At 41.8% G+C, this 14336-nt stretch overlaps 1 protein-coding gene across 6 annotated transcripts in view; it reads left to right on the top strand.

Moving 5' to 3' along the window:
- Positions 1-14336, top strand: part of SLX4 (SLX4 structure-specific endonuclease subunit) — a 40045-nt gene that overhangs the window by 3803 nt on the left and 21906 nt on the right. For all 6 annotated transcript variants that reach the window (XR_009959977.1, XR_009959974.1, XR_009959973.1 and 3 more), the window contains exons 2-8: positions 3968-4070; positions 5824-6490; positions 7666-7929; positions 8739-8913; positions 10582-10797; positions 11797-12011; positions 13089-13402. Coding sequence is in view for 1 of the 6 variants with exons in the window: in XM_062588248.1 (XP_062444232.1) it covers positions 6124-6490; positions 7666-7929; positions 8739-8913; positions 10582-10797; positions 11797-12011; positions 13089-13402 (1551 nt within the window). In the remaining 5 variants the exon portion in view is untranslated. The remainder of the gene's footprint in view (positions 1-3967; positions 4071-5823; positions 6491-7665; positions 7930-8738; positions 8914-10581; positions 10798-11796; positions 12012-13088; positions 13403-14336) is intronic.

Raw genomic sequence — 14336 nt, 5'->3', positions numbered from 1 at the left:
TCATTTTTTATATTCACTGCTATCCAGTTCCATTATCGTGTTGCTATTTTACATGTTTGTTTTTATTCTTACTCTGATTATTTCTTTTTCTCTGAAAATCAGATTAGCTTTTAACAGTTATTGTGCTCTATTGATTGTTGGGTGGTTGAATTTTGGGCCTCTGCTGGAATGTTTTTAAACAATCCTTAATTCTCAATTGTATTTTTCTGTTTCAGTTAATAATATTTTGTGTTGTTTTCAGTCGCATGAAATGAGCATTTTGAAACACCAGCTGCATAGATTTGATTTGTATGCTACTGTGTTTGCATACAAACCATGAGAATTTGCACCTGAGCAACCGTTAGTTTTTATTTTTATGATTACTTCCCCTTTATCTTTCCAGAGGAGGTATAATGTAAAATTTTTCTATTTTGAATGAGGTGATTTATGAAGTAGGAGGTTGGTTCACACTTGAAAAACACTTGAACACTTGAGAAGCAGAAGGGCATTTTGTCATGTAAGTAGTGATTTAAAATTAATGTCTGGAATGCAATAAAAAAATTACTGGATATAAAATGCTTTGCCGTATGTGGAAGGTACTAGTGAAGAGATTGGCTTTAAAGGGAATGTGAACATGGTGCATTGATGGGATATGAGGGAGTATAAGTGGGTAGTGTCTGGTAGATACTGATATAAGTCATTGCTAGAAATGCTCATTGAAATCTGATTATGATTTTCTTAGCTGTCATTTTCTTCCTTGTATAGACTGGAGTTGACTTGTCTTGCCAGTATTTCCATACCTGTTTCAGTTTACCCTTTTCTGGCACAGGAAAACTGACAGGGAGTAGGACAGGAAGGTTGGTACCTGACTTTGAATTCCTCTTCTGCACTTAGGTTTGTGCTCTCCTCACTGAGCAACCACTGTTCTCCTCAGTGATACATATTATATTTGCACTTCTACAAACAGAGAGAATCTGCACTGTGCAGGTCTAGCATTAGGTCTCTGCAGGAGAGTGTGTGCCGTAGAGAAAGAAACTGAGTAATACAGGAACCTAAAGAGAATATGTTCAAGTGAAGAGAGATCCTAAAAATGTAGAAGATAATATGCTCTTGCAGAAGCTTTACTGTGGACGTGTAAGCTCTACCCCATCAGGAATGGGAAGTATTGGGAACCTGTAGGAAGACTTTTTGTTACATGATTTGATCTGGAAGAATCTCTTTGGTTACCTTCTGGTGTGGTTTCCAGAACAAACACTACAGAAATTCTTCCCCCTTGCTGTGTTTTGACTGGCTTCACTGGGAGTTTTGTTACCAACCTTCCAGATTCTCAGGGTGCAGCTTTCAAAAAAGGAGAAGGGGAAGGGATGATAAAATTTTGAGTGCCAGTGCAGCAGTATGCATCCCAGCCTCCTGCCCACTGTCAACACTCTGCAGTTAGCAGCCTAGATTCATACAGGCCCTGACAATTAGCTCATTTCTGAAGACTGAGGAGCTCTCAGTCAAGATCTTAAGTCTGATCTTTTCTTTTGAATTTCCATTAAATTACAGCCAGCCTTACAGGACTGTCAGGACCACTCCCATGTTGATCTTGCTGGTGGATGAAGTGGGAGAAGGTACTCCTGCTGGGAATGGTGCTACCGTTCCTGGAGCAATCCACGCTGCGCTTGGCACACAAAACTCTCCCCAAGTCCACGTTTCTTGTCTAGTGGAGAGGGGTGCTGCACACTCAGCACCATATCCTCTCAGACCCAGCCAGGGAGCACAGAAGCCTTTTAGGCTGTTTCACTGGTGGTGTTGTGGGGAGAGGCATTAACAAATTGTCTGCAGGATGGTGTGATTTGCACTGTCTCTGCAAGGGAATGCTATGTTCACCAATATGAAAAATTTTAAAGTTGGTTTCTGCCTAATTTCTTGTGTTGAATAATCACTGTTCCCATAGTAATTTTTGTGCAGCCCAAGAAACTACTCAAATAGAGGATGATATTTACCATTTTTAAAGGTCTAGAATTAGGCTTTCAGTTAGTAAATAGCTTTTAAGATGAGTCATTGAGGAGGGTATGTACTGAGGCAGTACTAGGGGGCGAGGAGGAAGAAAGATATCTATTACATACAAGTTGTTGAGGCCTACCTAGCACTGATCCCCTCTTTCTAGCCATAATGATGACATGTTCTTGGACACTGAAGTGACAGGAGAATTGTTCCTGGAAAAATGGACAATTTAAAAGCAGTAAGTAACCAGGCTCAGATGTTGCATATCCAGGAGTTCAGAAGAGATAGCATCAAGTGGTTGAACTGCTGGCAGAAATAAGCTTCCAGTTGTTAAAAGAGCAGCTGCTGTAGAAGGTTGGAGGATAGCAGATGTTTTACCTGCTTTTTTAAAAACTAAGTATTTACAAAGCTGTAAGGCTTTTGGATGTACCTGTTAAGCTGGTTGAAATGATCATCAGCTTCTTTTCAGATGTCTGTCATTACGTATTTTTTAATGTGATAGTATTTCATCAGCATGGTAGTCCAGTTTCTCTGAAAGAGTGTCTCTCAGTAGTCTAATGGAATTATTTGAATTGGTGATCACATTAGGAATAAAGAATGGATCAATATAGTTTACTCAGAAGTCATTTGGAAAGGGGAAAGAGCTAAAGCATGAATGATAAACCATCTGATGGAGGAAACTGGCTTGAAAGGTAAGAAAGGGCATCCAAGGGTTTGTTCTGAATTCACTATTCCTCAGAGCATGCCTGATGGTCCTACCAAGCAGTAGGCAGTGACACAGCTTCTCCATCTCAGTCCAGATCAGAGGTGATTCCAGTAGACTTCAAGCTGTGAGTAACACAGCAACTCATGAAATTCATTGTGGAGGAGCATAGAGCAGAGTGTGGAGGTGGAAAAGAGAGAAGTTGTACTGGACACCATAATGATACCAAATTCTGGAAGAGCTTTCGGTATCTGTGTTTGAGTAAGACCTTTGCTCGACAAGCAAGTACTTTCAGAAAAAGCAGATGAGGTGTTAGGATCTACAAGGCCTGAACTAGGAAGGAATAGGGATAATATTACTGCTTCTTTATATAACTGTCATCAGCAGTATCATCAGTCTGCTGTGTGCAGTATGGTTAATGCAGGTCAGCAGAAGTGCAAAACGAAGGAGTTTTGGGGAATGCTGATAGAGATGACTAGGGAAAGGGAAGATTCTTCAAGGCAAAGAGAAAAGACTGGGACTGTTACTTTACAGAAGGGACACTGGAGGACGTGATGCATATAATTTAATAAAATACTGAATGATCTAAAGGCAGTAGATTTGGAGCTTCCATTCTCCTTGTCTCAACAAAAGATGCTCAGTGAAATACAAAGGCAGCAAAATGAAAAATGGTGAAAAGAGATACTTTCTCATGCAGTCTTCCAGTAAACCAGGGTACTCAATTCAGTAGATGCTTGTGAGTCTAAAAACAGTGGGATTAAAAAAGTGAGGGTTTTACAAGCTGAGAGGGTTATGATAATAATTGTTGACAGATTTTTGAAAAAAAAAATACTGCAGTTGCAGGTTCAAGAAAGTTATTAGGAAACAAATTGTGTTCCAGATGGAAAAAGACAGGACAGACTGTTCATAGGATCGTAGGATAATTTAGGCAGGAAGGGACCTCAGGAACCAACCTCCTGCTCAAAGCAGGGTCGGCTCTAGGGTTAGATCGGGTTACTCAGGGCTTTATCCAGTTTGTCTCATCTCTTTTCACTTCTGAAGGGTTATGTGCTTTTTTTTTCTGCAGAAGCAGTGCTGTTCACTGCTGCAAACACAGTGCTGGGCTGAGCAGATCCTGAGCAACATGTTTAACTCACCTACATAATTTAAATACACGGGTCAATGGAAGTGGCAAAACTTAGCACTATTAGAACATGTGCTATCACCTTCTTCCTCCCCTGAAAACTGGGAACTTTAGCAAAAAGAGCAATCGGTACAAAATACACTAAAATCTAACCTTTTCCTCCCATTTTCCAGGTTCCATCTTCTGTTCTTACTGGTCCTGCTTTGTGTTATTTTGATGATCCACATTTGTTTGAAAGGCACGGTTGGGCTATAGATTTGGCGTCTGAGTGGATAGGTAAGTGCTGCTGTTTATTTGACCAGCTTGTGTGATTTGTAGAGCCCCCAAATTTTCCAAAATGAATTCAATTCTATATTGAAAGAAATAATTTTGCAAAGCCATTACTTTTCCAGCTCTACAAGCTGGTGCCAGAGGGGCTGTAAGGTACATCAGTAACAGCAGCATCAGACATAGTGAGCTGTTGCACAGAACAGGAGCCTGTAAATACATGTCTGGAAATGGAGGAGTAAGACAGATAAATTTCATAGTTTTGCATTGTTTATACATCTTACTTGGTCTATCTGGGGCATTGAATATTGATTGCAAATGAAAAGTGCTGGTCTGTTTCAAAGTTTAATGTCAGGAAGTCACCATAAATAATAGGACAGTTCATATGTGTCTGTGAGAGGCATTTAAAGCCATGGAGGATGTGAGGTTCTGTTTTTCTCTCCATGCTTTCTTCTACTTAGAAGGAAATGGTCAATTTATAGTGATAACTACCCCAAGATTCTGTCCAGGAAAATTAAATTTATGAACTGGTTACAGAAAACTTCGGTTTCTTGCTCACAGGAAATGACTCCAAGATTCACAGCAAAATCCTCTGCAGGTTTAGGAGGCTAAGTTTAAAATAAATAAATCCATTAACATCTGTAATTGCTTATAGGAAAGGCTGACCCATGAAAGTGTGCAATCAGCATTCCTTAGCCTTGCATGTCTGCAGCCAAGCCATTTGAGAAAACAGTCCCACTTGTGTTTTTCCTGCATTTTGAGTGTTTTGGTGCCCAGAGCTTTACTGGAGAAACTGAACCACAACTGCTGCCATTCCAAGTGAAACACACTATTTAAGTTTTGAAAGAAATAGATTTTGGGAGCAATATAAAACCACCAGTAAAACAGCCAGAACCATAGTGAACTTAGGGCTAGGAAGAAGAGGAAAATCAGAATGTCTAAAAATAGAGATCTAGTTTTAATGTTGCTTGGGGGTTGATGGTGTTTCCATCTGGACGTGGTTGTACCCATTGCTGTTCCATGTAATCACTAGCTAGCACTGTTATTGTCAGTGTAGCTGAGAAAGATTAAGAAACTAATTTAAAAATACTGTCTCTGTTTAGTCTGCTTACCTGGTGTGTTTGACAACGGTTTGTGAAACAGGATCAGTGCCATGGCTTCCTGAGTACCCAAAAGAGGACTTCAGTGCTAGTTAGTGGGGGAGTTAACCCTGACTATGAACAGGCCATGGAGGTAAGAGGAGAGAAAGAGTGAGCATGTTCGATAGAATTGCTCACATCTGTCCCAGAAACCATTCCGAAAGGCCAGAAACTGAGAAGTCTTACTGCATTACCTACTTTTTGACTTGAAGTCAGGCTCTCCTCTTTAAATGCACTGTGTCACAAAATGGAATTCTACACTGGAGTAGTTGCTTGATCTGAAGGATGGTCTTTCCTCCCCACCTTATGGGAGTGAATGCTTGTATAAATGTAGATATAGATGCATAAACAAAAGTGACAGTCTCAAATCTTGAGCTCCAGAGAGTTCAAAAGTGTGACTGACATGCTTTTGTTCACACAAAAGCCTGCCCAGTATCAGGTGATGTGTTTTGAAAGCTTTCGTCTTCTAATACGGCCTGGGTCTGTCTGTACTAGAAGTACAGTAATAGTGTTTGGGTCAGTATGTGCTATTATACGTATATGCTGCAATATATGTTACTATGTTATACGAAAGTCTCTTTTCCTTCAAAGAAGAGTCTTTTTTCTGTTTTCTTCTGTTAAAGGGCTTCAGTAAGTCTGAAGTCCTCTAGCATACTGTGAAGATGCTACACACACGCTGGACAGATTGAGGTGCTTAACTTATATTCCAGAGACCTCTGAAGAACAAAGCTGTCATGGTACTATGAGTGAAAGCAAGCAGAGTCCTTGGTCCGTACTGCACTAAATGACTGAATGACTGTGGGACTCGGTGAAGACTACAGGCCATACAGAATGCAGACATGAACTGTTCCTGATATCTTCCCCTGATCTGCCATACACGTAGTACCGTTAGGCCCAGCAGCATTACTGCAGCCTGCAGTCCAATGGATGAACTGGACAATGATTTTAAAGAATTATGGGCAAATCTTTTGGGTAGGGCGAAGAAGAAAGCTGGGGATGCTGAAGCAGCAAAGAGAGTTCAGAACAGGACAAAGAGCACTGCAACAAGAAGCAAATTAAAAAGAGGAAAAGCTGCTGCTAAGAGCCAAGACCATCATCTCTTTCCAGTAGTGAAGGGGAGAAACTCGCCTCAAAATTTGGGTCCTAAGGAACAAACAGAGGTGCACAAAGATGATGATACTGTGGCCTGTAGTAGTGGTGGGACTTCACAAGAAGATGGAAGGAGAAACCCTTTCCCTGCCAGCCAGATGGGCACAGTGGCCAGTGATTCTACCCAGAGGACTCTGACACGTGAGTGCACTGAAATACTTCAGTCGTTAAACAGGCTAGTAATGAAAAGACTCAGTTGTTCAGTGGAGCTCTTCAGAAGTCTGCCTGGTGGAGACGTATGGCAGCACTAGTTGAAGCAGACTTGCATCTCCTGCTTCTGTGTGTGCTTAGCCAGCTAGATGTATCCAGAAGGTTTAGCTGAGGCCTGTATTCAGCAGTAGAGGCAGGCAGAAGAGGGTGAAGTCTAGGTGCTGAGTGATACATTAGGGAGTCATTACTCACTATTTTTTGCAACATCAGAACTCAGGAAAACACCCTCAAATCACCAAGAAGCAAGTTTAGATTATATCAAAGTGCTTTTTCACACAGTGTGTTATTACATTTTGAAATGTGTTTCCATGGGATGTCGTCAAGGCCAAAAATATAAATCGATTAAGAAAGGTGCCGGGTTAATTCATGAAGGATTAGTCCTTCAGTGGTCATTAAACATGGTGGCCAGAAGGCAGTCAGCAGTGCAAGAAGTCTTTGAAGTGATAGATAAGGTCAACCAGGAGAAGGATCTTTTTGTACCTGTTCTGTCCTGATGCCCTTTCATAAGCATCTGCTGCTGACTATACTCAGAAACAAGATACTGGCCAGCAAGATCTTTGGCTTGATCTCGTATGCTGCCTAGATCTGTAGGATACGTTAAAGCAGAGCAGTGATATACTGAGGGGTTAGTGTGGCATTGGCTCTGCCTGCTGCTTGTTACCACCTCTCTCTAGGAGCTCTTGGTTCCTTGGCTCTGAGCCTGAAAGTCTGAGTCACAGACATGGTTTGAAGATCAGAGTGGAGAACAGCAGGTGCTACTGGACCTCCTGTGGTGGGGACACTGGGGAGAATGGGGCTGTGGGGTTGCATTGCTCATTGCTGTCTTTAGTGACCTTCAGACAAGGCCTTCCTTAATATTCCTTCCTCTGAAAGGGATGTAGAAGCATTTCATTGTAGCACAGAAACCTGATACTGTAATAGCGGCTATCAAGTATAAAGTCATGTAATAGCTAAACATGTTCAGTTTTTCCTCTGAGAATGACTATGTTGCAAAACTGAGAATGGCTTGGGCTGCTGTTAGGGGAGGCTTTGCAACAGCTCTCTGAGCAACTCACCTGTCTGTGTAATTCTGACTTGGGAAGCTCTGGTGCTTTCTCCTCGTCTAGTGAGTGCTTTGAGTGGCTGTTCCCAGACTACGTTATCCTTCCATCCTGCTGCTCAACCAGAGACCTGCTCTTCACCCATTTTGAAGACACCGCTGCTGTCCGGATCTAAGGTGCGGGTAGCAGAGTTGGTAGTGGAGAGAATGCAGCAGTTCAAGAGAGTGGCACCTGAGCAGCTAAAACACAACCTGGATGATAGCTTGCCAAAAGCTGTAGCCAGTGGGAATTTCCTTGATGAAAGTGAGGAGCAGAACCCACCACAGAATGGTACGTTTCTGCTGTTAGCTCTTGTGTGTGCAAAAAGAGTACTGTGAGCTTGTTAGAATGATTGCATGAGAAGCAGGCTGGATTCCTGGCTTTGTTCACAGCTAGCCTAGTGGCTTCGTGTGTGACACTGAATAAATCACATCTCTGAGAAAGCTTGCTTTCTCTACTACTAGAGCACTATCTACTTTTCTTCCAGCTCTTTTGTGAGGCTGAATTAATCTCATGTTAAGTTCTGGAGGGATCATTTACTTTCTGGAAACAGATTGAAATTCCAACAGAGTCAGTAAATCTAGTCATCCTTCCCATAGGACAGTGTTGTGTAGCTCTTATATAAATATGACTCTTAGGTAGCCTTTGTCCTCTGTAAATCTCTGAGCACTCTACAAAGATACTATGTTCTGTGCAGATGAATTGAATCCATAGCAATATTACTGTGTTTTGGCTCTTTAAAAGTCAAGCTGATGCTGGTTCTTTATGGACATGAGCATCTCCTGTGTTTAATATGTAATGTATAGGATCCCATGTTCTCCCCAGCAGCTTTAGCCAAAACATAACCCTCCTTTTGGTTCTAATACGTGATGTGTTATGAACCAATTGCCACCTTCTGCTCCTGGAGTAATGCAGTCCTGAAGTGTTTAAAGAGTGCAGTTTGTACATTCCCTTGTGAGAAATTAGATGTGAAGATGCAGGAGGAAGATTGCAATTAATTTTTAAATACTTAGTTTAATAAAATAATTGTGACAAGTTTAACGGTTTCATGCCTTTCATACAAGATGCTTAACTCAGATCATCTCTGCCATCTGTGCCAGGTACCCATGATCTTCCATCCACAGAGCATGATGGTGATTTGGCTTTGGCTCTTCAGCAGGAGATCAAGGAGAAAGTCCCTGAAAGCCTGGAGGAGGAAGGCTTGTTTTTCTGTCAGATCTGCCAGAAGGATCTCTCAGCCATGAACACAACACGACGAGAGCAGCATGTTAACAGGTGAAGGACTAACGTGTCCTTTCCCCATCTTCTCCCCATTAACCTCATAGGCTGTTCAGTCAGCTTAGCCATTATAGAATATGTTAGCAGGGACATCTGCATGGTGATATCAGCCTTTACAGCTAGAGTTAGTCTGCTGTCGTCTCGGAGTAGAAGCTGATTGTCCTGTCATACAGAAGCCTTGCGGAACTGTGGTGAGACCAAGAGACCGGTGTGGCTTTCACGAGCAATGCCTTAGAGGAGATATCCGCTTTGCAGAGTGGATAGCAAAGCTAATGAGGACCCATTAGCACCATTTTGAAATCCGCCAATTTCAGCATCATCTATTCCATTAAATGCTGATTTTCTAAGGACATCTGGTATGTCGCTGTTTGCAAATCTAAGCTGTTTGCTGAGAGAAAGGTGATACTGTTCTGAAAAATGAATAAATTACACTATAGACCTTTGGCAATGAGTGGAGAGTCTAAGGGAAGGTGTCATTGCCTTCTGTTGTGTCAGGTTCTGTAATTTAAGAATTTCCTTAGCAGTAAATATCACATACTGTTAAAATACCATATAAGATAACTTTTTATAAATTAAAAGTCTGTGCTTCTCTGTTGAGAAAGTATCAGAAACAGCACACTTAAACAATTGGAATTGCTCAGTTCCAGCACTTAAGGGGGCAAGAGTGATTTGTTTGGCCCTACACCGCATTATCGAATGGCTCACATTCATTGGGGTTGTTTGCAGCTGCAGTTCTAGAGGGTTTTTTTGCTGCTTTAGTCTTGGGGTATTTACCTCTGATTGAGAGGACAGAGACTGTAGAAGAGTGGCACAGAGTCAGAAATGGCTTCTGGAAATTAATTCTGTCTTTTGAACTATTAAATGTGCAATCATGTGATGAGATGACAAGGTTATATTGGCAACGGATTTTTTAATAGGAGTCTTCATCACAACAGGTAAAGCTGCAGATGGATAGATCGTAATTACCGATCACAGATGAATGGTGTCTTACACAATCCTATGTGTGTAGATTGTGTTTGTCATCCCTAATCAGGGAATGTTTTCATTGCAAGCTTTGTAAAGAAAATAAGTAATGCAGATCCAGGATTTCACATCATGAATGTCATTGGACAGGGCTACAGAAAAGCCACTGAAAATTTCTGCATAGTTTTCTCCTACCTGGAATTCAGACTGTGTCATAGAACACAGAATTATCCTTGTCAAGTGAAATGACCGACTTAAAAACTTAGCATTCTGTACCCTACACTGAGTCACACATGCAAAAGTAGTAAGCAGGTCAAGAAATAGTTGTCTTTTGAGTGAGGAAGGATTCTTATTTCTCTGGTAGGGCAGTTCTTCTTTTAATGATGTCTTAGAAGTTAGTCAGTTGGAATTTTAGAATTAATCCAGAGAGAGGGATTAAGTGATGGGTTTGTGATGATGTTATTACCTGCATTTGTCTTTGAACAATATATTCTTGATATGCATCTGAGACTGTAATCACCGTGCAGCTGTTCTATGTCAGCTTCAACCACAATGGTGGGCATGTAATTCATATTTCTTTAGGGGATATTTCTTTGGCCATTTCAGATACTAGAGGTGATTGTGTTTGCTTTAATATGGTTTACATATTAGTGAGGCCAATTTTAAAGTCTTCTAAGTGTGAGCTTTGCCATCATCCTCCAGGTGCCTCGATGAGATGGAAGAAGCACAGATGTCCTCCTCCAGTAAACCATCAGTCCCTGAATGTCCCATCTGTGGGAAGCAGTTCCAAACTCCACAGAGCCGAGCCACTCACTTGAAACGCTGTGCTGTCGAGATGGATGTTCCTCCTAAGCTGCTGCTTCAAGCAGTGCAGTTGCAGGTGTCCACGCTTGGTGTTGCACCTCTTCAGTATCCCAGGTAGGCTGGTGAGAATAAAAGATGCTGGTTACTTTCTTTGGCCTGAGAGATGTTGACCCCGCACTCTTGGGAATGAACTGCAGAAGGTAGAAACAAGGCGGACTTGCATGCAGGGTGGACCCCACGTCCAAAGAAAATGAGGCAGAGCCATTACCCCGTACCACATGAGGAGACTGTGGTGGTTAAGTTGGAAAAATCATCTTGCTTTCCTTCAAAAGTGATCAGGTAGTGGATGACTACAAGCTAGCAGGCAGGAGCAAAATGGGAAGTAAATAATCTTACACTGATTTGTCAGAAATATTTATGCTGTGTGAGGCAATTATGCAGTAAAGGTGAACAGTGTGGTTGAGCTTATTAAGCAGACCACACTGTCTGACTGTGCAGTCTCTTCTGAGTACCTGTCTTGCCAGGGCCTCAGCTACTCAGCATGTGGCTGTACTGGATACATGTGCTTTATCCACAGAGCCAGAACAGAACAGAAGTAATGTTTTGAATTGTGCTGGGTGCAGAGATGCATCTGCTGTTTTGGATTTGAGCAAAATGTTCAGAGTGTAGCAAGTGGTACCTGACTAAAATTTATCCAAAGGGCTCCTAAGTCCTTTTGTACTGAGGAAGGGCTGTTGCCTGCTTGCTGTGGAAGCGTAAGGTTTGGAGAAAAGTTGTGGTGATCGTGTTCTTGACTTGCTTCAACCTTTTGCCCTTTCATACAAAGTTTAAGATTGAGATAGCAGATGTTTAAACAACAGCAGCAAAAAAAAAAAGTTTGTCAGTGCTGCAGTCTTGTGCTTACCTTTCCAAACAAGATTTTCTCCAAATTGCTCTGAATTCCATGCACGATAAGAAATCCTTTGCTTTCCTCTAGAGAAGAAATAGTTTCTTGTTATTCTGGATGTGAGAATCTCTCTGAGGAAGTAAGGCAGCTGGTTGAAGTGCTCAGTGTTTCTTGTCTCTGATCCAGTCACGTTAACTTGGGCTTCCTGCTGCGTTCTTACACTTCAGCAATCAACCAAGCAGGTCAAAGCGAAAAGGATCCTCCAAACAGGACTCAGAGAAAAAGCAGAAGAGAGCCAAAATGGAGACTAAGGATGAAGATTTGCAGGTTGCTATGGCAATGTCACGCTCTCTGTTGGAGCAAGAAAAGCGGGAGCAAGCAATATCAGTTACAGATGTGAAACCAGTGGTTGCTTTGCCAATCAAATGGAAGCCAGGATCAGGTATGTGTTAAAATGAGTTAGTGTCAAAGGCTGTGTTATTGGATGAGAAACGTAACACAGACTGCTCTTCACTGTAACTTTTTTGTTGGGTATAGGAGATGACAGCCATGTTCCTGTTTTATTTAAGTTGTCAGGGCTTCAGTAATATGAAGTATCCACATAATGTTAGTCAAGGAAGGCTGCAGGATGCATTCAAGTCTCGTGCTCATTTTCACTGGTTTACTGTTTTGAAGCTGTAGAGTATTTTTAAGATGACTTGTTAATTTTTGTAAACCCTGGAAGGAAAGACATGAAAAGGCCATTTTTACTTCTCCTGTATTGCATTTTTTCTTATTCACTCTCCTGCACTCTTGATTATGCAGCTTTTTCAGCTTTCACTCCATTTTTTTTTTCTGTAGTGGATGTGTGTACAACTGCATACTGTTGAACCTGTGCTTTGTTATTTAAGTGCACAGAAACATTTAAAAAGGAAGCCAGTTGCCATAGGAGAAAGTTGAGTGCTACCTAGATGAGATACTTTACTTTTCATGTCTTTGCTCAGGTCTCCTCCTGCTGATAAATACTGCTGTTTTTATTAGGAATTGGGCGTTAGTGAGACACAGGACTGACAAAATGATAGCTGTGCAGGGTTCATGTGAGCTGTGGTTTGACATCACCAGTGACCAAGGCACATAAAAAGGAGTCCTTCATGGGGCTGGGATTTTTCTTCCACCTCTCTTTTTTTGTGAAGCACTGGGATCTAGCCAAAAGTTTGTATGATCACCATTCCTTGGGTCTGGGAGGTAGACTGCGTGGTAGACTACATGGGTATCAGTTGCTTTCATAATGATCTGATTACGACAGCTCCCAGCAGGAGAGTGCATGCAGGAATGAGTCTTCTCCGGAGGATTGTTCCTCCAGCAGAAGTAATGTGAGGCTTGGGACTCCTTGCAGAAAACTGAAAGAGCTGTGTTCTCCTTGTAGTTACAAGTATTGTAGTTGGCAATGACTAAAATGCAAAAGCTGGCATGTTGAGCTCCTCCGCTCATGTGTTCAACTGTTCATTTATTTGGGTTCCTTTTGCTTCTCTTTTTAAAGAGAAGAAAAGGCGTAAAAGAGGCCCAGCTGCACCTCCACCATTGCTGCTTCAGGATCCAGAGACAGCTCGCAAAAGGATCGAAGAGCGAGTAGCCATGCTGCTTGCAGAAGAGGTGGAATTCCCTCCCACACCTCGGCTCCCCACCAGTAGGATTTTGGAGAATGAATCTGGGAAAACTGCTTGGCTCATGCAATTGCCCAAAAACAAGGACTGCTTTTTATGGAATTGTAGTGCGCTAACAGGACCCTGTGACCCTGAATTGTTTTATACTGCTGGATTAACCCCTCCAATTGTGCCTTGGAAGCCTGTGCAGGTGGGATGGTCTTTTCTCCTTCCTTTGGTATCTGTGTGCCTCAGTTCACTTGCCCTGTAAGCCTTCTGTTTTCCTCACCTGGTATTTAAATGAGTCACCCCATGGCTCTGGGTACTCACTGCTCCTGCACAATTGTCCCCTGGTCTCACACAGGCAGGTTTTGTAATCTTGTACTTTAATTCCTCCCATTTGGATAGAAGGCTGAGGCTCATGTTTCCATGCTGTTCTTTGAGCTTTCAGAAAACAAAACAGGTGGGAACAGAGAGAGAGAACTGGGTGAGAGGATCTCAGCCTCTTCATTTTGCCCCTAGCTTAGCTCTATTTGCAGTAGGCTGGCTCTTGTGTTCCTTCTTGGTACTTTTCTGTGACTGATTATAGTACGAGCCTTTCTTTCTTACCCATGTATTGTACTGAGGCAGCAAGGAATTGGGTGAAAATTTTATACTAAAGACTGATATTTGTCCCCTACACAGAGGAGAGGGTGGGAACACCCAAAGTTGTAAAGTGAAACATTTGTACTTCAGGCTTTCCCCATGCATCCCGCTGCTTTGTAGTGCTTATAGGTGATCCAATTTTAAATTCTGCAGTTTCTTTCTGTTTTCATTCAGATCTCTTGCCTCTTTCGTTGTTCTGCAGTTTTATAAAAACTACCTACAGAAGCAGACAGAACTCTTCTAGTCTGTTACCTTATGTACTTGTTCTCCAAGAAGAAAGATTTCACTTCACTTCCTTCTATCATTACTTCGTGGAAGAATTGGTGCTTCTGTTCAAAAAATGTGTGTGTGTATAGTGCATATATATATAAGTGCTCTGTTTAATACTTTTTTCCTGCTCAAATCACAGACTTATCCCAGGCTAGGGTTATAATGGACAGGCTTCATTCTATGATAATTTTTGACCTTTTATTCAACCCCAAAACTGTCAGAGAAGTCTA

This window comes from Rhea pennata, chromosome 15, assembly GCF_028389875.1.
Source record: "Rhea pennata isolate bPtePen1 chromosome 15, bPtePen1.pri, whole genome shotgun sequence".
Lineage (NCBI taxonomy): Eukaryota > Metazoa > Chordata > Aves > Rheiformes > Rheidae > Rhea > Rhea pennata.
This window is presented reverse-complemented; position numbering and strand designations above follow the sequence as displayed.